The sequence below is a fragment of the Sceloporus undulatus genome, chromosome 2 (genome assembly GCF_019175285.1).
Source record: "Sceloporus undulatus isolate JIND9_A2432 ecotype Alabama chromosome 2, SceUnd_v1.1, whole genome shotgun sequence".
NCBI classification, from domain to species: domain Eukaryota; kingdom Metazoa; phylum Chordata; class Lepidosauria; order Squamata; family Phrynosomatidae; genus Sceloporus; species Sceloporus undulatus.
In genome coordinates this window covers 69,993,056-70,015,784 of record NC_056523.1, presented here as the reverse complement: position 1 = coordinate 70,015,784, position 22,729 = coordinate 69,993,056, and the positions used below count along the sequence as shown (strand labels likewise).

Here is a 22,729-nt window from a genome sequence, read left to right as displayed (position 1 = left end):
TTAAAAGATGCAGACTGAATTTTCCCAAAAAATAACTTGAGGTAAGCCTTTTCACATCTCCTAAGGTTTGAGCTGTTAATGATTACTACAGCCATTATGACTGCACCTTTGCTGCTACTGATTGTCCTCTTCCTCCTCCTTCTAGATTATGAATATTTTAAAGTATTTATTATGTGCACACAGTGCAGGGAGCCAAGTAATTTATGAGAGAAAATAGGATAAAAGTAAATTTGCATTTCCCCCGGCTTTTCTTCATACTCCCGTGATAGCAGTTATGAGTCTCATACTGTAATCTTGAACATGATCATTTAGAAATATAACTATTTCATCAAGATCAGTAGGAATAGTTAGTGGGTAAAGGATTGTAACCTAATCAAGAGGTTAGGAGCTCCAAATTGCGTCACTGTGCAGGTGCAAATATGGAGCATTTGAAAGGTGGTCTTCCAAGTGAGGCCACATTGTTGCAAGGCTATATTCATTGCACTACTTCAAATAAGAGTGGGACAGAGGCATGCGGGCTTATCAACCCAGGTTACTGATTAATAGCAGTTGAGTCAGAAACATATACTTCTCTTGGTTGCGAATGTTCTCATTTTCTTAATTTGTGTTGTTCTGATTCATTTTATGATGTTGTAGCAATTCACACTAATTATTGGAAGAGTTCCTTTCATTTCTGTCACATTTGGCCTCTAATTTACATGTGGTTGCAGTTGCTTTGGTTCTATTTACGTAGCTGATTAGGGACTATGTGATGATGCTGTGAATGTGCCATTATTGATGTTGCCCACCCCTTTGCCCCCAAATTGCCATGATGTTCAAGCTATACAATGCCTTAATAGACTGATTATATTCTCCTTATTAAAATAAACCCCTACCTTTACATACCTCTCTATTAAACCTCATTGGTGTTTCAATTTTTGTCCCCCATCACTCCCGTGTGGATTTTTCACCAGGTGAAAGGACAGGGAGAAGTAAGTTTGCTTCAGTTTACTCATTACTCTTATTTCCCCAAGAGGAAAGAGGAAAGGAGCCCTGTGGAAATGCTTTCCTAGAAAAACACAGAAATACCCTTATGTTAATTAGTCCTCCTCTCTTTTGCACTCAGAAGGCATCCCTCTGCCCTCTTACTGGAAAGAAGAGAACAAGAATGGAAAAACTGGGAAGCATCCTGTGAATACACATAGATTTCAATCCCAAACAGAGAAAAGCCTAATCACAACAACAGATCTCTTATGAAAACACCACTTATTTTTCTTAAAGTAAAGGGATGTATGTATGCATATCCACTAATGCACACATGATCTAAGATCTTCTCTTGGTCCTGCCATCCTGAAACTCATGTCTGGTGAGGACACAAGTGAGGATTTTCTCAATAACTGTTCTCAAATTTTGAAACTCCCTTCCAAGGGAGGTCAGACTGGCCATCTTATCTTTCTATGCAGGCAGGCAGGTGGGCGGCAACTGGCTGGCTGGTCCTAAGGAAAGGGCTGGTACTCCATTTATATTCCCTGTGTTTTAAATCTGTTTTTAACTTCATTACATTGTAATATTATAATTTGGTAAATGATGTTTTAACATAATTTTTTGTTTTTATTTTTGAGTAGAGAGTCTGTTGTTCCTGTGTGTACTTGTGCTGATTTTTTTTGTGTTATTGTTACTATTTTATTATCTGAAACAGGTTTCCTGTAACTGCCTTCCCAAGTACAGTGGCAATGGTACAGAATGTGAACCCATTAATCCTTGCAAGGAGGTTTGTTAACATTGATCTGATACACGTCTTAGATCACTAACAGTCTGTTTTATAGGCAAAGAGATCTTGCAGCACTATTGAGACTAACTATGAGAAAGAAGTTGTAGAATGAGATTTCGTAGACTTAGTCTCCATGCAACTGAGGAAGTAGACTGAGAGACTTATCGCATTGCAAATAAATCTAGCAGGCAGCAAAAGAGAAGTGGGTTTTTTTTAATATCGGTTTCTGCATGACTTTGAAGCACATTCATTCTCTTCTGGTCATAAAAACATGGCAGGAAGCTGTAAACGCATCCCTTTTGCCAAGCTGGAAAAATCCGTTTGGCAAAAGGGACACTTTTACAATTCTTTCCCACACTTTTATGACCAGAAGAGAATGGACATGCTTCAAAATCAGGTGATAACAGAAATAGAAAAAATGTTTCTCTTTTGTTGCCTGTGCAATCTGTTTGCAATGTGATAAGTCTCTCAGTCTACTTCCTCAGTTGCATGGAGACCAAGTCTACGAAAGCTCATGCTACAACTTCTTTCACACAGTTAGTCTCAAAGATACTGCAAGATGCCTTTGCATATGGATATTCCAGACTAATCCGGCTATATCTCTGAATGTTACTTTATAGTATGCTTTCTATACAAACCATTGTGAGATAAAGTTGAGTAGAACTATATCGTAAATCTTCAGACTTGCTGTGTGTGTGTAATTTTAGGTTAGGTCTCAGAGTTTTGAAATGCTTTCACTTCAAGGATCTCCTTAGCGCCAACCTTAGCCTTAGAAAAGCTACTCAGCCCCAGACTTAAATTTGAACCTTATTGGTTAGTCCAAAGATTAAATTAGTTTTTAAATGGTGAATCAACCTGTGGGTATATCCCATTGGTTCAATGGGCCTGCTGTACTTTGGACTAACAACAGGCCAATAATCCCCTATTTGGGATAATGGAAATGTAGTTAATCCTTACAGTTTGTTGATGAGTGTCTTTAAGTCATTTCCAATTTATGGAGATCCTAAAGAATATGTATCATGGGATTTTCTTGGGAAGATTTGTTCAAGATAGGGTTTGCCATTGCCTTCTCGAGACCAAAAGAATGTGATTTACCCAGATGCACCCAGTGGGTTTCCATGGCTAAGTGGAGATTTGAGCCCTGGTCTGAGTCCTAATCCAGCTCTCAAACCAATGCTGGCTCCTTAATCCTTACAATCCCAGTGCAAAATGTTTTCAGTCCATCTTGAAGAGATGGTTTGTAGGATCTCACATCTAGCTCCTTGCTGTCCCTTTTCCAAGATAAATATTTGGGAAGTTCAAGAAGTAGAGAGGGAAAAGGGAGCAGCTGCAATGATAGGACTACTGTGTTTTTGGTTCTCCTTGATAGGACAATGGAGGCTGCAGTCCACTGGCTGTCTGTCTTAAAACCCGTGCTGGGAATCGAACCTGCATCTGTTTGTGGGGTAGTGGAGATGGATTTACATGCACAAGGACTGTCTGGCAGGTAAGACAGACAGACAGACAGACAGACAGACAGACAGATAGATAAGTTTGTCATAATGCCTTTCAGCTCAAAGTAACATCTATATTTTTAGTGATAGACTATATCCAAAATTTGTTCTTATGCTAGCACAACATTTCTTTCTCTTTCAAAGAAGCAACCTAAAGATGAAAAAGTGCTTAAAAGATTTTACAGTGGCACAAGTGAGAAAGTGGTTAAAAACTACACCCGTGAAATTTAGCAACTCAGAGATTTCTGTAATGGGTGCAAGGTAGTTGAACAGGTTTTTGAAGGAAATCAAAGAAAAACATCCCCCCTGTGTTTTTGTCTGTAGAGTTCACTGTTAAAAGACAGATGCCATCTAGAACTGTTCAAATGCTTCCACTATAATCACTGTTCAAAGGCTTCAGTGTTTCAGGGAGGTGATGAATTTGTCTCTTTGGGTTTGCAAGTAGGGATAGTGGGGAATCTTGAGTGTTTCTGAGAATAATTTTGGACAGTTAATTTCTCCTTACAGTTTTAGTTTTCTGGATGTCTATAGTCACAAGACTAAGCATGTTACCAGGTAAAAGGTTCCTAGACTACCAGTCAAAAGACACTGTGCAACTGTTCTAGTATATCTTTTAAAATAATTTTGTGTTGTAGAAAGGGGGGGGTGGAAGACTATAGAAAAAAAGTGAAGACTTTGGAAAGTGCAGTTGCATTTCTGCCTTTTCGATGGATGTCCCATAAACAACTGATTGGCCACTGTGGAAAAAGAATACTGCACTAAATCGGTCTTAAATCTGATCTGTCCAGCATGGCTCTTGTAATCTTCTTTTGACATCAAAACATACACATGCTGTCAAATTCTGTGAATGAGCCAGGGCAGTTTTTCCCCCCAAGCTTCATCTGGCAACACCCTCTTAGCATTCACATCCAAAAGAAAATTCAAACCTGAAATGCATGGCGCAAGCATTTTTCCTTAATCTACTTTCCCTGTTAACCCAGTGAGAGCATTTTCACAAGCAATAGCCATATCTAAAAATTCCAGCATGAGAAACAGGCTATAAATAACCTTTCTTTCTGTGCCATTAATGTTAGATTTTTGTTCTTTCCTTAGGAACTTGTTGCAAGAGAAGGTGCATCAGAATTCTTTTCATATATGAAAGTAAGTATGAAACATGATAGCTGTTCTCTTGACAAAAATGAAATGAAACAAAAAACTACCCAAGTTGAGATCCAGAGGGATGTCCTTTCCACTTCCACTCACATGAAGGAGGGCCTATGGCTTTTTCCTCATTTCCCTCCCAATCTCTTGCTACAGATTCTACACAATTCTGCAGCAGTCAGGGAAGTAAAAAGTGTCCATACTATTGAAGGGAGCTCTCTTGGAACCTCTCTAAATCCATCAGCTGGTGTTTTTGTTTTCTTGTTTAAACAGAAATTATGTTTGTGTGTGTTCTAATATTTTTTAATCATTTCTTTGTGACATAGACCCACGATATTACCGAGGTGATGGGATCTGGACCATACACTGTTTTTGTCCCCCATGCTGACTACCTGCAGAACAGCACTACAGTAAGCAGCCCTTCCGAGACTGCCTCTGACAACGTGGTTCTGCTAGACAGACCACGTAATGATGATCTATGATCTTCTTTAGAGTCAGTTTACCAAAAAGAGGAGTTTGAGGGGATCAAAATAAACCCATACCTTTCTTTAAGCACAAGCTGCCCTGTGTTTGCTTCTAGATGTTAAATGAGTACATTTGAGCATAATTTATATTCATCTGAATTTATGCTATATAGCTTTGGCTCAGTTTCCTTTGACTGGTGGTGGTGGTGGTGGTAATGTGATGACTAATGCAGTTTATTAGAGCTGATACTATTTTTCCAATTTTTGAAATATCTCACTAGAAATAAGTAAAGAGGAGTTTAATATCCATCTATGAGAGGTGCTGAAGCCAAAAGTTGCACTGCACAACTTGAATTGAGCAGAGTTGGACTAGATCATCTTCAAGGCTCTTTTCTACTCTAGGATTCTTCATTTTCTGTCTACATTTTCTTTCATGTAAAATACCTCTTTAATTTTTCACTCTTTACTTTTTTCTTTTTTCTTCTTCCTTTTTTTTATTACAAGTACCAGGTTTCAGCAGTAAATAAATGCCTAAATCCAGTTTCTTGTCCCATGACTCATGAAATCAGTGGGATTTACATAATTGTTGAATGACCATTGGGTGTTTGATTTGGAGGGTCTACTTAAAGCTGAGAACAACATTTGGGTTTAGGCTGAAGTGTCAAAATAATATGCAGCCATACTGTCTATAGCTTTCAGAATGGACGAGGAAAGGCACCATCCAAGATTTGCTTCGTTATCATGTAGTCACCTGCCAACTTCTACAATCTTATGACCTGGAGTCACAAAATTCGATTACAGCTTTATCAGGACACACAATAAAGGTTTCTATGAGAGAGGTATGAAACCCTATATCTCCTGCTTTAGTTTCACATTCTGTACCCCCTCCATGTATCCCTTCCATGTACCTGCCAATCCTTTTATCTGTCTCTAACCCAGAATACAAACTGTAGGCCACACACAGTCTCCCAGAGCCACCTTCACAAGTCTTAGGCCTTCAGGCACCCTGCCCCTTCCAATTTGTTTTCCAGCCACAAAAAGATGAATTGCTACATGAGTCTTTCAAATAGGCACTTCATCTTTCAAATAGGCTGCAGCCATCCTCCCTGAAAACTATCATCCAGCCCCCTCAGGATTCTTTTCTTCCCACCACCCCACCACCATTTTTGGCCCTGGTCTCACTGAATTAGTTCATATATTTCATGGCAGAGAAAGCAGAACAACCAGGTTTGGATATCTACAAGAGCTTGCAAACATTAGTCCTAATTGGTATGTTAACACTAGCTAACTAAGCCATCCATATCAAACTGCTGAAGAAAACTAGCAAAATTTATTCATAGATTGATATTATTAATGTGTTATTAATATGTTAAGGTTTTGTATAGAAATTTTTTACAGAAATGCATTAAATAGCACCAAAATGATCATCTCCCCAATAGTAAAACGTTAAATGAATCTGAAATGTTAATTATTAGTCAAAACAGTGATGCTAGTGGCATTTTAAAAAATAAAATAATGAATTTTAACCTCAGTGTTAACAATTTTGACGCAATGGGAGCTGTGAGTTAATTTTAATGGATTATTTCCTGAACTTTGTTAAGATTTTACTTATTTATTTCTGCAAAACCATGGGATTGATTTCTCCTACATGGCTACAGTGACATTAACCTCAATCCTGCATCAGAGGTGAGAGGTTTTTATTTACTCCTTTTAAACCCCTCACTAAATCTTTCTCATAAATTCTGCAGAAGGTATAGTGTCCAAACATAGGTTTTTAGCAAAAAGAAAAAAAGAAAAAGTCTTTGAAGCAATGACATTGACGTCCAAGGGCTGGTAGTAGTTATTATTCATTTCTTTCCTACAAACTACAGGGCCTATGCAGATAGGTGGACATGCACTCATTTTCTTTACCATACCAAACCTGACAAAGAATTGTGTGTGTGTCCACACACACACACACCTTAAAAATCACCTGTCAAGTTATGGTGACCCCCATAAATTTCGTAGGGTTTTCTTAGGCAAGGAATACTCAGTGGTGGTTTTGGAATTGCCTTCCTCTGGAATATAGCTTACAGCACCTGATATTCATTGGTAGTCTCCTCTCCAAGTACTAACCAAGGCTGACCCTGCTTAACTTTGAAGATAAGACAGAATGTGCTGCCTTTGCAGTGTTTAGGCCCTCAAGGAATCTTAGGGCATTTTAAAGATGAACAGGTTTTATTTGTCATAGGTTTTGTGAACTCCATTCTACTTCAGCATGGATACATAGACGTAGGTTTTAGTCCACAAAATCATATGCCAGCATAAACCCATTAGTATTTATGATCCCACATCACTTTTTGTTGTTTTTGCCACAATAAACTAAAATGCTTCCCATAGGAAATTTATGCAAAAAATAAAAATGTAAAAGAAAACATTTTAAAATTGTTCCAGGCATATGTTTGTGTGTAGTATATCTCATATAGCTGGTATTATAATTATGTGAAGACCACTAACCAACAAGTCATTAGTGGGGCAACAGGAGGCTATTAGCAACATGTGACCCCCTCAGACTCTTGAATGTTGCTCCCAGCTTCATACTCTCCCAACTGTTTTGGTGGATTAAAAGGTACTCAACACTGACAAAGAAATTTCCAACCCCCTTGTTAAAACTCTTTCCACCAAAATTAAAAACAAACAATCAGCTAAAAATAGTCAATAATAAGAAGAAGAAGAATAAAAACCAGAACTTTTGGTGATTCAAGAATAAAAAGTTCTTCTATAATACCATGTTTCTCAGAAAGTGCATCTCATAAGGATTGTGTATTATATCCCTTCTTTCTTAGAACAGTGTGTATCTAAATGATAATGCAAAGATAATTGAAAGTGACATTACTGGAAAAAATGGTGTTATACATTTTATTGACAAGATCTTAATGCCATATAACCTACAGAATTACAACATTTCATCCAATTTATCAGAGGTAAGCCTAAACTAATAAAGTTTTTTAAATGGCTCATTGACTTTTATGCTCCATTATGAATTGGATTCATGAACCACTAATAGCTAGCCAATTGTCCTGGCTGATAAGACAGTTTTGTTTTAGAATCCATCATTTAAAATGGTGCCTACTTATGTAGATTGCATCTCTCCCTCACTCTCAAATCATATATATGTGTTGAAGCTTAGAAAAAGGAGAGGAGACAGAGGAGTTTAGTGCACAGCAAAATAAAGTAACTTACTGCTCCCAAATTCAAGCTAAATTTGGGCTGTCCTCTGATGTTATTGCGTGACTTTTGTCCCCAAAACCACCATCCAGGTACAGCCTCACTCCAATGCTTTGAAAAATGGCCGCTGAAGCAAGTTCAGGGACCAGTATTGGAGCCGAGCTTTACCCAGATGGCAGTTTTGGGGTCAAAAGCCATGCAATAATACCAGGGAGCAGCCCAAATTTGCTTGAATTCAAGAGCGTTAAGTCACTTTATTTTGCTGTGTGCTAAGCTCTAGAACCAGTGCATTGTCTGCTTTTTTATCTTTATTGTACAATGCTCATAAATGGGAGAGGGGATCAGTTACAGTTTGAATTTTACTCACTCTTACCTGAGCACAAGCCTTAATGAAGATTTAATGAACAAGTCTCAGTTGGACTTTCCTCTGACTAGACATGTTCAGAATTGAGCTGTCCCAACTAGATTATTCCAGATGGTAATGCCAGCTAGAGTAGACACTTGTATTCTATGTAATCTTGTGAGTGTAGTAGACCTGAGAAAGACCACTTGGGCAGGACTATGCATTTGACTTTCTTTTTCAAAAGTAATAGAAATTCTATTTCTAATGGCTGCTCGTTTGTTTCCAGAAATCCATCACAGAGGTTGCAGAGGCTTATGGATACAAAATGTACAGTAAGCTTCTAAAGGTAATTTACATTCTTTTTCAGCTGCAGTGCTTCTTTTTAAAAAGTTGGAATAAAATTTGAATCCCTTCACTCATATGGCCTTCAAAGCAGATAGCAGAGACTAGATCTTTGGAGGCATGCAATACATGACTAAGGCTGCAGCATTAAATATACTTAATATATTTCTGAGATAAGTCACATTGGATACCATGGATTCAGTGAAAATAGATAGGATTGTACAGCAGGTTTCTTACATTCTAAATACGATGTTCTTGTTTTTCCTCTTCTAGGCCAGTTGTGCATAACTGATGTATGATTGAGATAACATGTGAGAGTCATTATGGCATTTTGCTGCAATTTTATCTGCTCATTCACATTTGTTGTATGTCTCTGTACAGGAAACAGGACTCCTTAGTGTGGTGAACAACACCTTTCATCAGCCCTTCACCATGTTGTGGCCTACAGATACTGCATTTAATTCCCTTCCTACCAATATGCAAAAATGGCTGTATCATAAAGAACACCAGAGCAAGCTGGTTGCTTATCTTAAAGGACACATGATCAGGGATATGCAGGTAAACAGAGCCTTGGAAGGGGAGGATTTTTTCTGACTCTCTTAAAAAAAAATGCTATGGTCTACAGAATGAATGAATGAAACTACACGTGAAAGGGATCTGGGAGTCCAAGTAGACCACAAGTTGAACATGAGTGAACAGTGCGATGCGACAGCTAAAAAGGCCAATGCAATTTTAGGCTGCATCAATAAAAGTATAGTGTCTAGATCAAGAGAAGTAATAGTGCCACTGTATTCTGCTCTGGTCAGGCCCCACCTGGAATACTGAGTCCAGTTCTGGGCACCACAATTTAAAAAGGATGCTGAGAAACTGGAGCATGTCCAAAGGAGGGCGACTAAAATGGAGAAGGGTCTGGAAACCATGTCCTATGAGGAACGACTGAGGGAGCTGGGGATGTTCAGCCTGGAGAAGAGAAGGTTAAGAGGTGATATGATAGCCCTGTTTAAATATTTGAAAGGATGTCATATTGAGGAGTGAGCAAGCTTGTTTTCTGCTGCTCCAGAGAACAGGTCCCGGAACAATGGATGCAAGATACAGGAAAAGAGATTCCACCTCAACATTAGGAAGAACTTCCTGACAGTAAGGGCTGTTCGACAGTAGAACACACTCGCTCAGAGTGTAGTGGAGTCTCCTTCCTTGGAGGTCTTTAAACAGAGGCTGGATGGCCATCTGTCGGGAATGCTTTTATTTGGATTTCCTGCATGGCAGGGGGTTGGACTGGATGGCCCGTGCGGTATCTTCCAACTCTATGATTCTATGATTCTGTTTTATAGAGAATCTTGAAACAGGCATGTTTCTCCATCCTGTCCAACTTGTGACCAACAGTAAAATTCAGATAGAGTTAGCATAAACACTCCACTTAAGCATTCTTAGATATTGGAGACTCAGGATATTTCTATGGGAGAATGAGTAGGCTTTCTGTTAGTCTTTTTAAGCTATTTTTAATTGCAGGTAAAGATTATACACACTTCCTTTAAGGAGAAACATAGATATTTCGATGTCATTACATTACATTGCATGCTAGGCATCATACTTTCATTACATTACATTATATGGCAGGTAAGTTGTTACACCTTCATAGAGAATGAATCTTTATATTTTCTGCCTCTCCATAGCAGACATATCTATAGTTAACATATGGAAAAACATAAGTTTCACATCTGTGGCTGGACTCACAGGCTTCCAGGGAGTTAATTCTTGGGCAACCATTACATTCAAAATGGGAAGTATCTATTTAGCATAGCCTAGATGAGGGGTAGAGATTCTCTCTTACCATCATGGTCTATCTTTATCAGCATGATTTGGGCATATCAGATAGTAATAGTGTAGCTCAGAAGCTGCATGGCAACCTTATTTATGATGGAGACTGGTGCCCATGTTGCTTCTCTTCTATCTCTTCTCAGCCTGTTTATATCTTTCCTACCCTGTAAAATAAAAGAGGTTTACACGTCCCTGTGTATATAAACAATTAGGAGCTTATTGCTTGGCATTTTAAATCGGCTCCAGCCTCCCAGGTTGCGGGATGGTGGTGGGGATTATTGTACACTAAATCACTGAATCGCCAGCTGCCATCAGCCCGGGCCTAAGCCGTACTCCGCCAGAACTTTTTAGAAGTCAGAAAGCTTTCCGACTTCAAAAAAATGCAGATGGAGTGCGGCTTGGACCTGTCTGGGACCCAGGTTGATGGCAGCTGGCGATTTGACAGCAATTTAGTGTGCAATAATCCCCACCTCCATCCCACATCCCAGCTGCATCCCAAGAGACAGGAGCTGATTTAAAACACCAAGCGATAAGCTCTTTAGTCTCCTCCTTAGAGATGATGTAACACATATGGTACACTTGGCTCTTGCCTGCTTTTCATCATATTACATCAGCCATTTAATTGCATCAGTGGCTACTTTTTAACATGGCACCCATCTTGTGTTCATTATAGGTCAATTCACTGCTCTCATACTAGTTTATTGTTGATAGTTAGGTTGGCTTCATGCCTGGAACTAGGCTCTTGGTGACATACACACATATTCCATAATACAAAGAGCTCTTGGCTTTGTATTTTATGCTTTATGAACATGCTGTTTACATATATGGGTGTTAAATTTTGCAAGCTATAAATCAGTGCACTGCCTGTATCAAACTAACAGAAGAGTTGCTTTGGATGGACATTATACCATTCACATTAACATTTATTCTATACCAGATCCCCAGCTGTATTTGATTTGTCCCTCATCTAAGCATATTGAAAATAATATCAAAGAAACGTCCACCAAATACCTTCCTTTTCTGATGACAAAAAGCACTGCAGGGTATTGCAAGGTATTAAAATGCCCCATGTTCACAGGAAAAAAAATTTGTGCAGAATGAAAGGTACAAGTGAAAGGGTGAGTTATCACACCTTCTCTCATGTGCATATATATATATATATATATATAGAGAGAGAGAGAGAGAGAGAGAGAGAGAAATTTTTAACCTACCTGAGTGCTGTTTTATTTTTGTGTGATGCTAGGCATTAGCTTCCAGGCTAACAGAATCGCCTCCTTTGAGGACTCTTCATGGCTCAACAATCTCATTTGGCTGCAGCAAAACAAATGCAGTAAGTAATCATTTCTTTGGGAGATGGGGGTGGGAAATACCTTCTTTAGTTAAAAAACTGGGTATACTGTATATACTCAACTATAAGTTGACCTCATGTATAAATCGAGGGCAGATTTTGAGGCCAAAATTATGGGTTTTTATGTGATCCATGAATAAATTGAGGGTAAAATTTAGGAGTATGTAACAAAGGATGGAAAGGATGAAGCAAAGGGAAATGATGCCAGAGGACTTACAAAAAGTATGGCAGGCATAACTGTTCATGCTCACTCTAAAATTTGGATGGTTGAGGAGGAAATTATGGTAAATTGTGGCTGTACAATGTGTGGCGAAGGCGACCAGGCAGAAATGGGTCAAAGAAAACATACACCCATTATAAAGAGGATAAAAAGGGAAAGCAAAGAAAATGGTGACAATGTTAACAGTGATTATACCTTTAACTTTAATGTGATAACTTTGCCTGGTTTTAACTCAGAAAAGCTGACAAACATACACAAATGTCTACAGGTCAGTAGTAGTGCCAGGGAGGAGAAAGTAGAGGGGGCCAGTGTTTCTTTTAAGTTTTCCCATTATGGACTAACTCTCACCTTTTGCACTCTACTCAGAGCAGGGGATGGTTCCTTTTTTTTTAAAAGAGTTAAAATACAGTACTTATAGTGACCTGTGGATAAATCAACCAAGGTTTTTGGGATCAATTTTTTGACTGAAATTGTAGACTTATATTTGAGTATATACAGCATATAAAATGGAATAAATGCACAATTATCATATTTGTGCATTTATTTCGTTTTATATACTGTATATACTCAAATATAAGTCTACAGTTTTAGTGGGTGGACTTTGAGAGGCCACCATCCTTCTGCCAGCTCACCTTCCCTGCATTCAAATAAAATATATTGCTCCCCCGGGGGATTTGAGCAATCTTGCAATGTTCCCCCACTCCACCCCCAGCTGTTTACAGTTCAGGAAAGACCTTTTTGTCAATGGAAACTGACTGGAAGATTAATTCCTAGGTCACGTACTGTTGTGAATAAGGCTTCTCCTGGCTTTAAGATGGCTGGCGGCATATGGCAAAATTACTCCTAGGGGAGGTAGGGAAGTGTTGGGTGATTTTTTAAAAAAGCTGTGGGGACCAAGGGGATACTAAAACAGTTTTTTTTATCATGTGTGGCCTGTGGTCTGCACTTCGCCCACCTCTATCTGTATAGTATCAGTTTGTGTTGATGAGGCCTCTGAAACATATTGGCTGAACTGATGCCAAAGGCCAGGAAGGGAAAGTTTGTCCTAAATAATGCATGATAAAGGCACAGAAAGGTATTAAAGGAGGAACTGGACATGGGAGGCTGTGCAATATTGAAAGAACGTAATGAACAAACTAGAGCAGAGGACAGTGGGTTGGGGAGCTATTGGGCATAAGGGTTGATAGATCAGAAATCTAAACCTTGAAGGAAGTCATATTAAAAAAGGAAGACACTTGCTTTCTGCTGCTCCAGAGACTAGGACATGGAGCAAGGGATTCAAGCTACAGGAAGAGATCTTCCTCCTAATCATTAGGAAGAACTTCCTGACAGTAAGAGCTGTTGGAAATTGGAATATGCTCCCTCAGAGTGTGGTGGGGTCTCCTTCTTTGGAAGTTTTTGAACAGAGGCTGGATGGTCATCTGGTGGGAGTGCTTTGTGTGTTCCTGCATGGCAGAAGATTGGACTGGATGGGCTTGTGGTCTCTTCCAACTGTGAATCTATGATTCTGTATGAATCCTCATTCATATTTAGAACAGAACCTTTTGGAAGAGAATTTTGGTGGTTGCTTAATTTTTTTATTTTTTTTAACTGACAATCTTTAAGGATGTGGAAAGTTTGTATCTCTTTGGCACCAAATTAAGACATTTCTCTACTCCTAGGCTTGATGAGACATGATTGGCTGGTATGTCAACATTATCTTTAGAATACTTTGAGGGGGGGGTCAGGAGGTATTGCTTTATGTTGTATAATGTTTTTGTTTAATTCTTGCATGTTTTATTTACTTAGAGCCCCTGAAATAGGTCATTCAAGAAATAAAAGCAGTAATAGTGGTAGTAATGGTCCGGCAAGTGCAAAAGGTCAATAAGGATCAAGAACAACTGGCTGGCAAAGCTGAATGTTTGATTTAAACAAACCTAAACAGGTGTTTGTCTTCTGGCATCTCTTGCAGGGAGACATTCTAGTGGACAATGGCAATGCAAGAATTGTACAGAGGTATATGCAGTTTAATGTCGGCATTGCTTATGGTGTTGATAAGCTACTGGAACCTCCTGACTTGGGATCCCGTTGTGATGAATTTCATACTGTTGAAATTTTAGTGAGTATTTGGGTTTTTTAAAATACACACATATTGATTTCCGTAGCTCTCCATTGTTGATTGATCATTCTCATTCAATGAATCTTTAAAAAATAATTAAAATTTAATTTGTTTAACTTTAAGTGGTAGAGAAATTTTCTGTACAGAATGAAATTAATGAAGTACAAAATAACTCAAGGAGCTCTCTTTAGAGCTCTTATAATGTGCTAGTTCGGTGGTTCTCAAATGGTGAAACAAGACCTCCGGTGGGGCATGAGAGGCACAAAACTTGGAGACCCCAATCCCTCTCGCTCCTCCTTTTCTTCTCAAACTTTTTCTGTCCTTGGGGGGGGGGGAGGCAAGAAGGGCCCTTGGAGCAGCTGCCTCTGACTGAAGGAGGAGGAGGAGAGTGTGGAAACTCTATGGATCACGGCCTCAGCCAATGCCCATCCCAAAAGGCTGTTTCTTATTCCCCCACCCATCCTTTCACTGCCCTGGTTCCCAAGACAAGACACTTCTGTAGCCTGAACAAGTGCACCCACTCAATTCAGTCTGCCCTACATGCACGGTGGCCAAAGGAGAGCCAGAGTCTGCAATGACCCTTGGTGGTGGCAAAGGCCAGTGGTGCCTCTTGCTTGTGGCTGCCATCATCACCTGTCTCTGGCTGGGCTTGGGGGCAGAAGTGAAGAGGCCTCAGTGCTCTGCTCTTGAATGAATGGTATGTCAAAGTGGCTGGCTGAGGAGGAGAGGGTCAAGCACACATCTTCCTGTGGATCACTGGAACAGAACTTGTTCACCGCTTCTCTATGCTGCCACGTCCACCCTCTTGGCCAGTCAGCTGAGGACTCCCACTCTCAGGCAGAGGGACATGACAAGCTGTGTGTCTGGTCCAGTTAGGCAGGTGGGCAGGGTAGGGGCTGGTCAGGGCTCAAGGAGAGGAGAAATAAATAAAGAGGCCTTTGGGTGTCCCTTTGGGGGTAGTGAAAGATGTGGAGGGCCAGCAGAACCAGCTTCCAACAGGCCCTGTTTCTCTGCTTCCCCAGGAAATCTTTCATGTACACTTGCTCTCTTTCACACTCAGTCACACTGTTTCTCTCACTCTTTTTCCTTCACACACTCAGTCCTGCAGGTGTTCATTCACACTAATTCTCTGACCTGCTGACCCATTTGTCTGAGAGGCATCTCTTTCACTCTCAAAAGGTGCTACACAAGGTTCATTTATCTTTTTGTTGGTAACACACACAAGTCTCACTGCATGTGTTTTCTTTCTTGCCCTCACAGCTTCTTAGCAAGTTAATTCTTACACACACACACACTCAGATGATGGTCTCTCTCCCTCTCTCACAGACTCTGATTCACACTCATTCTCAAACGCTTTCACATGCAAATTCTTTCTCACACATTGTGACAGTCTTTCTTACAGTCACACATACATTAATTCTCTCACACACTCTCAGTACCTCTCTCGGTGTGCAAGTGACTTTCACTCACTAATTCTCTCTCATACATACTCTTTTTCTGATGTTTCTGACATTCATTCACACATAATTTCACACACAAATTCTGTCTCACTTGCATATGCACTAGAGGGTGAATGTTTTTGTGTGACTGTGTATGTGAGAGGGTAAATGAGTATGTGCTTGAAAGAAAGAATGAAGGGGCATGACTGAGTGTACATATCTGTGAGCATTGGCTTGTTTGAGTGTGGTTGTGTGAGAGATAGAATGTGCAACATTTACATGTATTAAGAATTAAATTTATTGAAATAAAACTGTTCTAATTTGAACAATGTTATTTCCTTATAAAATGTATATGCATGAATGTGCGAACAAAAATATACAAACAAACAAAAAGAATATATTTATCCATATGCTATGTCGAGCAGGGGTTATGTGCAATGTCTACATGTAGATGTAAAGAGGTTCACAAGGGTAAAAAGTTTGAGAACCACTGTGCTAACTAATACTAAAAACTTAAGGGTTTGAGCCATCACTGGATGGAATATACTACAGAAAAGATCTATAGATCAGCATAGAGTTGTCGCTCCCCTCACTATGCAGAGAGCAAATGAAAATATTCAAGTCCTGAGGATGGAATTGTACAGCAGAAAACAAAGATCAGAGCTTGAAAAAGTTTTATCTCCCACTTGGCAGATAAAACGGATTATATTGGCGTGATTCTGATTCGGATTATGTTCTGGGAATAATTCAATTTTTTTCCATCATTTCCATTATGAAAAGGGGCAAATTACCTCGATTCATTTAGACCCTGTTTTCGTTCCCATTTATTTTAAATTGCTTTATTTTAAAGCGGTTTAATTTGCTCCCCGTTCCCATGTCATCCAAGACTCTTCCGTTGTGTCTCCCCATCCGAGGCTCTTCTGTGTCTCCCCATATTAACTGCCATAACTCAGTGCTAGGGAATCTTGGGAATGGTAGTTTATTATGGCACCAGCACTCTCTGGCAGAGGAGGATAAATGTCTCACAACACAACAGTTCCCATAATTCCTTAGTACTGAGCCAGGGCAGGTTAAGGGGTCTCAAACTGTATTATTTCTACAGTGGGTTTTTAACTACAGATGTTAAAAAAGTTGTTACTTTATAATTTACTTTAGAAATATATAACACACACACACACGCACACACACAAATATAAAACCTACTGTTTCAGTAGAGAGAGACTCTGCATCCAAAGCCCCCCTATATATACACACATACATTTACACACACAAATATAAAACCTACTGTTTCAGTGGAGAGAGACTCTGCATCCAAAGCCCAGGGTTGGAAAATAGATAGATAGATGATAGAGAGAGAGAGAGAGAGAGATACACACACATACACACATATGACTGGCTATGACTGGAGATCAGGGTTCAATTCCTAGCTCATCCATGGAAACCCAGTGGGTGACCTTGGGCAAATCACTCCCTCTCAAACTGAGGAGAAAGCCATGGCAAACCTCCTCTGAACACATTTTGCCAAGAATACCTCATGATAGGTTTGCCTTAAGGTCACCATAAGCTGAAAACATCTAGAAGGGGACATTTGCAGCTGGAAATTAAACCCTGGGTATTGAACCTTTTGGGCCCCAAAACATGGTACCAAATACCATCTGATCTTGGGAGCTAGGCAGGGTCAGTACTTAGATGGAAAACCACCAACAAATGCCAGGTGCTGTAAGCTATGTTTCAGAGGAAGGAGCTGGCGAAACCACTTCTGGATGCTCCTTGCCTAAGAAAACCCTATGAAATTCAGGGGGTCACCATAAGTCGATGGGTGACTTGAAGGCACATTCGCACACATTGAACCCTTTGCTTGCAGTTGTCCCCTGTAAATGTTCCTGTGTGGGCCATTTTTAGCTTGCCTCCTGTATGCACTCAGCTGGGCTCTAAGGCTGCCTGCGGGAAGATGGGAGAATGGGAAATGGCTAGGTGTGTGAAGGATTAAATTCTCCCTCCTTTGACCCTCTAATTTCCCCCTACAAATGTCGTCCTACACCAGGGATGAAGAAGATCCTCCAAAAGGCAATTCTAGCCACCTCTCACCATTAGCTAGGCTTGTGGGGAATGACAGGAGCTACAGTTTTACAACATTTGGAGAGGCACATGTTTTCCATTCCTGCCCTACAAACTTGTTACCTCATCAGGTGAGGGATTTGGAAATAAACATTTGCTGAGGCAACAGTTTAATCTGCACTATAGAATTAATGTGGTTTGACACTGCTTTAACTGCCATGGCTCAATGCTATGGAACTCTGGGATTTGTAGTTTTGTGAGATATGTAGCTTTCTCAGTCAGAGAAGTCCGGTGCAACAAAAAGCTATATTCAGTATTCCATAAGATGGAGTCATGCAAGTTAATAGCAGTGTGAAACTGCATTATTTCTGTAGTGCAGATTAGACCATGGCGTGGTTAAACTTTTTCTCAAAGACATCTTTTTGTGCAATATTGGAAAGAGCTATGATGACTAAACAGAGCTACAATCTTTACAGGTAATGCAAGTTCTATTTAGTGGCGTTAAAACTGTAATTCTTAGTTATACTGTGTCTCTGCTCTTTCTCCTTCTATTCCCAGAATGCTTTGTGTGGAGCCTGTGGCTTTGAGCATCCTTGTCCTCCTGGATCAGTTGAGGCGGTAAGCTTCACATGAAGGCTCTGTTATTTTTTAAAAATAAATAATTTATTAATCAGTGTAGATATCTAGTGGGGCTAACAAGAGGAAAATACTAATTTCTTTAGAGGATTTTTCCTGAGCTGTATCATAGTAAATAAATGTGAGATGTTAATGTGCATTTTTTACCACTTTTGAAAGTATATGGGTGTACATATGTAACCATCCCACATATCCACTATTGTGGAGCATTGGTGGGACAAAAATCACACCATGAGGAGGATGCCTTTAAAACTAGGAGAAAGTAACCATAGATATCAGACAGACCAAAGTTGAGGGAAAGGGCTGTTACAAAACAGAGATTAATGAATGTGCCAAGTTGACACTAACAGAGCATAACCTCTATCAGCAGAATATCTAATTATCTTTCTCATGCCTTTGAGGACATGATTAGTTCTATAGAATTAGGAGAGGGAAAGATGGAAATGCGGGAATTATGTATGCCCAATAAGGAGATACAGGAGGGTTCAAGGTAACTAGCAAAATACGTGTACAACCTAGGATTTACATATGTGATGGATAACAGATTCAGTAATGGATTCAGTGGCTCTACTATAGCTGGGACTGTACTCTGGAACTTTAATGGGAATAATGCAACTGAGTGAATGGAATCAGAAATATAAATGACAGATAGGAAAGACCATTGCTTTCCCTCTTGCAAATCACTCCTTGCTCATGTTACTTACAGGTTCCAAAGGAGAAGTCAAAAATAGCCTTGGTTTTTATTTTTGTTTTCCTTGTAGGGAGAAAGCCAGAGTTGTTTGTATTTTGGAGATCCAGTGTTTAGCAGTCCACGGTATAATCATTTTGAAAGCAGCTATTTCCCAATACCATCTTCGCAAAGGCGGCTTGCATCTGGTGGATTTCAGAGGTACAGATGGAAGCCTCTGAAAAGGTCTTTGATAAAGGGATGCAAGAGAACATGCTTTGCCACCAAGTGGGTTCCCCAGTGCTGTGCAAACCACTATGGAAGAAATTGCCATGGTAAAGGATCATTTTCATATCTTTACACAGAAATTAACTTCACCTAGGTTTTGCTTCTTCTTGACTTCACTGTGGTGATTATGAAAGTTATAGCCAATAAGAATAGCATATTAATAGACTAGTGGTCCTCAAACGGTGGGGTGGGACCCCAGGGGAAGCATGAGAGTTGTTCAAGGGAAGACCCTGATCCCTCTTCCTCTTCCCAAACATTGTAATGTGCAAAATTTACACATTTGTTGAGTTACATACTGAATTTACGTAAATAAAACTATTCTAATTTGAACAATGTTATTTCCTTATAAAATGTTAAAATATGAATATACATGAGTGTGCAAATAAAAATACACACACTAACAAATTATTTTATATATATATGCCTTCTAATATATTTATGCATCTTGAATAGTCTTTCTTCTTTTTTTTCAAGTTATAGTTATTCTCTTGCATTAGTGAAGTTGTCATTCCCCTTAGCCATGGTGATGCCATGCTCAGGAAGTCAACCAACAATTTCTGGTAGATTTCCCCAATTGCCATCTGGACAACCACACATGAATGTTGGATTGCTTTGAATCAGTTAAATAAACAACTAGATTTATGTGCAAGCCAGACAAACACCTAGAGGACAGAGTTTGGGGGATTTTGTGCTGCATGATCTGCAGGACATATATACTCAGATGTAAACCTCAGTTCCATGGAACTTACTCCCTATTTACCTTTGAAGCCCAGTTCTCCACTCCTGCCCTACTGTGCATGCTTCCAGTTAGACTCCAGTTAGAGCTTCAGATGGGACAGCTCAAATTAAGCCCATCTCACCCATCCTTTACTTTATGAAACATTTCTCGAAGGCGACAATCAGAAAGTTACAACAAGGACTTGTTGAAAAGCCACCTTCTGTCCAGGTTTTGGAGAAAAGGTGAGATATAAATAAAGATGATGATAATAATAATAGTAATAATAGTAATAATAATAATAATAATAATAATAATAATAATAATAATAGAGATCTTTCCATTGTTTGAAGCAGATACCATGAGTAGGAATGTCAGGTCTTCCTAGGTTCACTTTATAACCATTTGATACATATTCCCATTTGGAGTAATACTAGGTGATGCATTTTCTGGCAAATGATAGGACTAAATAATGAAAATTTTAAAAAAAAATCTTAGTGACCGAAATAATTCTTAATCAATGTGATTTTGAAGGCTTTCATGGCTGGCATATAGTTTTTTGTGGGATTTTTGGGCTAGAGAGTGGGGTATACTGTTGGTTGAGAGGAAGCGATTTACATGTTAATCTGTGCATTGTTCTGTTGTTGGATGGCAAGGCCTCAGGGTGTCAAATTAATGATCCATTGTCTGCTGGGAAACCCCCTTCACTCTGGATGGTTTTCATTTGCAGTAGCAGAACTTGTTATAAACCATCCTGAGCATAAAATGCTGTTTGAAAACACTGAAATTCTGGACCATGCCAACAACTATCAGGTCAGAAGGCACGGGGAAGCCATTGAAATCAATAAACACCTGGACAACTTCAACAGGAAGGAAGAAGCCTTCAAAGTAAACAAAGTTTGGCTACCAGTCCTGAAAAACACCAAAATCAAGAACCAAGCCCATGCAAATGACAATCACCCAAGGTGAGGGGGGATTCCCAGCCAACAATGAGTCATTAATTTAATAGACACTCTGAGGCCTTGCCATTCTACAACAGAACAATACACAGATTATCATGTAAATCACTTCCTCCCAACCTAGTATCACTCCAAATGGGAATATGTATCAAATGGTTATAAAGTGAACCTAGGAAGACCTGACATTCCTACTCATGGTATCTGCTTCAAACAATGGAAAGATCTCAATTATTATTATTATTGGTCCCTTTGTATACGTGGGGGATCTGTTCTGGAAACCCCACCCTCACTCCCCGTGTATGGGAAAAATATGGGACCTGGAGTCCCATTGTTTGCTGTGGCCATGTGCTCCTGCACACAGTGTTGTGCGCATTCCATTGGCACATGTGCCATTTTAATGCCCAAGGCTTGCCATCCATGTGAGCTTGAGTCCGCAGATGGCAAGCCCACAGATGGGGTGGGTGCACTGTATATACCCCACTCTCTTCCATGCCAACATTCTCAGAAGATGCCAGCCACAAGTGCTGGCAAAACATCAGGAATAAACTCTTCTAGAACATGGCCTCATAGTTTAAAAAACCCACAAAAATTTATTCTTAATCACTTTAGAACGATTCATGGTCACATGAGCCCTGCATGTTGCAAGGTTACTGTCTACATACAGGCATGGAAAAGGAAGTAAACTGGAAGAAGGTCTGCTTCAACTCACAACCCTACAGTTCTACTATGACTGTAAAACCAATAAGAAGATGCAACTAATTAATGAATTAGGCTTAGTTCTTCACTTTGTGACAACAAATCTTCTATTAAAAATAGTAGTATGTGGGGCTCCTTAGGAATGCATTTGCTTAGCTCACTTTCTATGGTTCTGCCTTTTCAGTGTGTCCTGGAGGGCTTGAGGCTCCGTGCAGTAATCGTGGTACATGTGACGACGGGCAGGGAGGCTCTGGGCACTGCAAGTGCAGTGCAGCTTTCATTGGGACATCTTGTGAGCACTGCACCCCTGGCCGCTATGGGCCAGAGTGCAAAGGTAACACAGTATTGTCAGTAAGCTAAGAAACCCATACCTTGGATCTACCAGATACAGTTTGACCACAACCAGTTCCAAGTTAATTGACTTGCCATGAGGGGAGGCATCTGTATGAAGTATCTGTCATACTCATGTGTCATATATAGTACTTTTGTCTTGCTTCAAATGTATTTGTGGCTTTTTAAAAAATCGACATGCAACTCTCTTGGCTATTGTATTTGGAGACTGTCCTGGTGGTTTTCTCTTTCTCCCCTAAACATATATTTAAAATCTACTCTCTAGATTCAATATCTATATTTAATTGGGGGAAAAAAGATAATTTATTTCATTAAGCAGTCTTACAATACCATTAATATCTACATTAATTGAGTAATTTGTGCACTGAAATTTTTAAAACAGATATAAAAAGTGACTGACATTAAACCTTAGTCTACATGCATCTTGCCTATCAACCTGTGTGGGAATTATGATTTACAGTTGTCAGCATCCTCTTCGATAAGCCAAGATGATTCTGGTTACTTTCTTTCTTTTACAGAGTGCCATTGTACAGAGAATGGGATATGTAACGAAGGGCTTCATGGAGATGGCTTCTGCTTCTGCACTGCAGGATGGACAGGAGAACGCTGTGAAACAGAATTAGGTAAAGACCCCATGTTTTTTAATCATACCAAGTAACATGTTTTACAAGGTACTGATTGTTTTCCTAATTTTTGT

General features: G+C 39.6%; 1 protein-coding gene across 4 annotated transcripts in view; it reads left to right on the top strand.

The window, feature by feature from the left end:
• Window positions 1–22,729, top strand: part of STAB1 (stabilin 1) — a 138,617-nt gene that overhangs the window by 99,852 nt on the left and 16,036 nt on the right. For 3 of the 4 annotated variants that reach the window (XM_042453971.1, XM_042453973.1, XM_042453974.1), the window contains 14 exons: window positions 1,679–1,750; window positions 3,120–3,236; window positions 4,336–4,383; window positions 4,710–4,793; window positions 5,540–5,686; window positions 7,673–7,810; window positions 8,684–8,743; window positions 9,121–9,297; window positions 11,801–11,887; window positions 14,077–14,223; window positions 18,279–18,338; window positions 19,118–19,358; window positions 21,866–22,015; window positions 22,551–22,655. In XM_042453971.1, the coding sequence (XP_042309905.1) occupies window positions 1,679–1,750; window positions 3,120–3,236; window positions 4,336–4,383; window positions 4,710–4,793; window positions 5,540–5,686; window positions 7,673–7,810; window positions 8,684–8,743; window positions 9,121–9,297; window positions 11,801–11,887; window positions 14,077–14,223; window positions 18,279–18,338; window positions 19,118–19,358; window positions 21,866–22,015; window positions 22,551–22,655 (1,633 nt within the window). The remainder of the gene's footprint in view (window positions 1–1,678; window positions 1,751–3,119; window positions 3,237–4,335; window positions 4,384–4,709; window positions 4,794–5,539; window positions 5,687–7,672; window positions 7,811–8,683; window positions 8,744–9,120; window positions 9,298–11,800; window positions 11,888–14,076; window positions 14,224–18,278; window positions 18,339–19,117; window positions 19,359–21,865; window positions 22,016–22,550; window positions 22,656–22,729) is intronic. The other variant, XM_042453972.1, reaches the window with a different exon arrangement.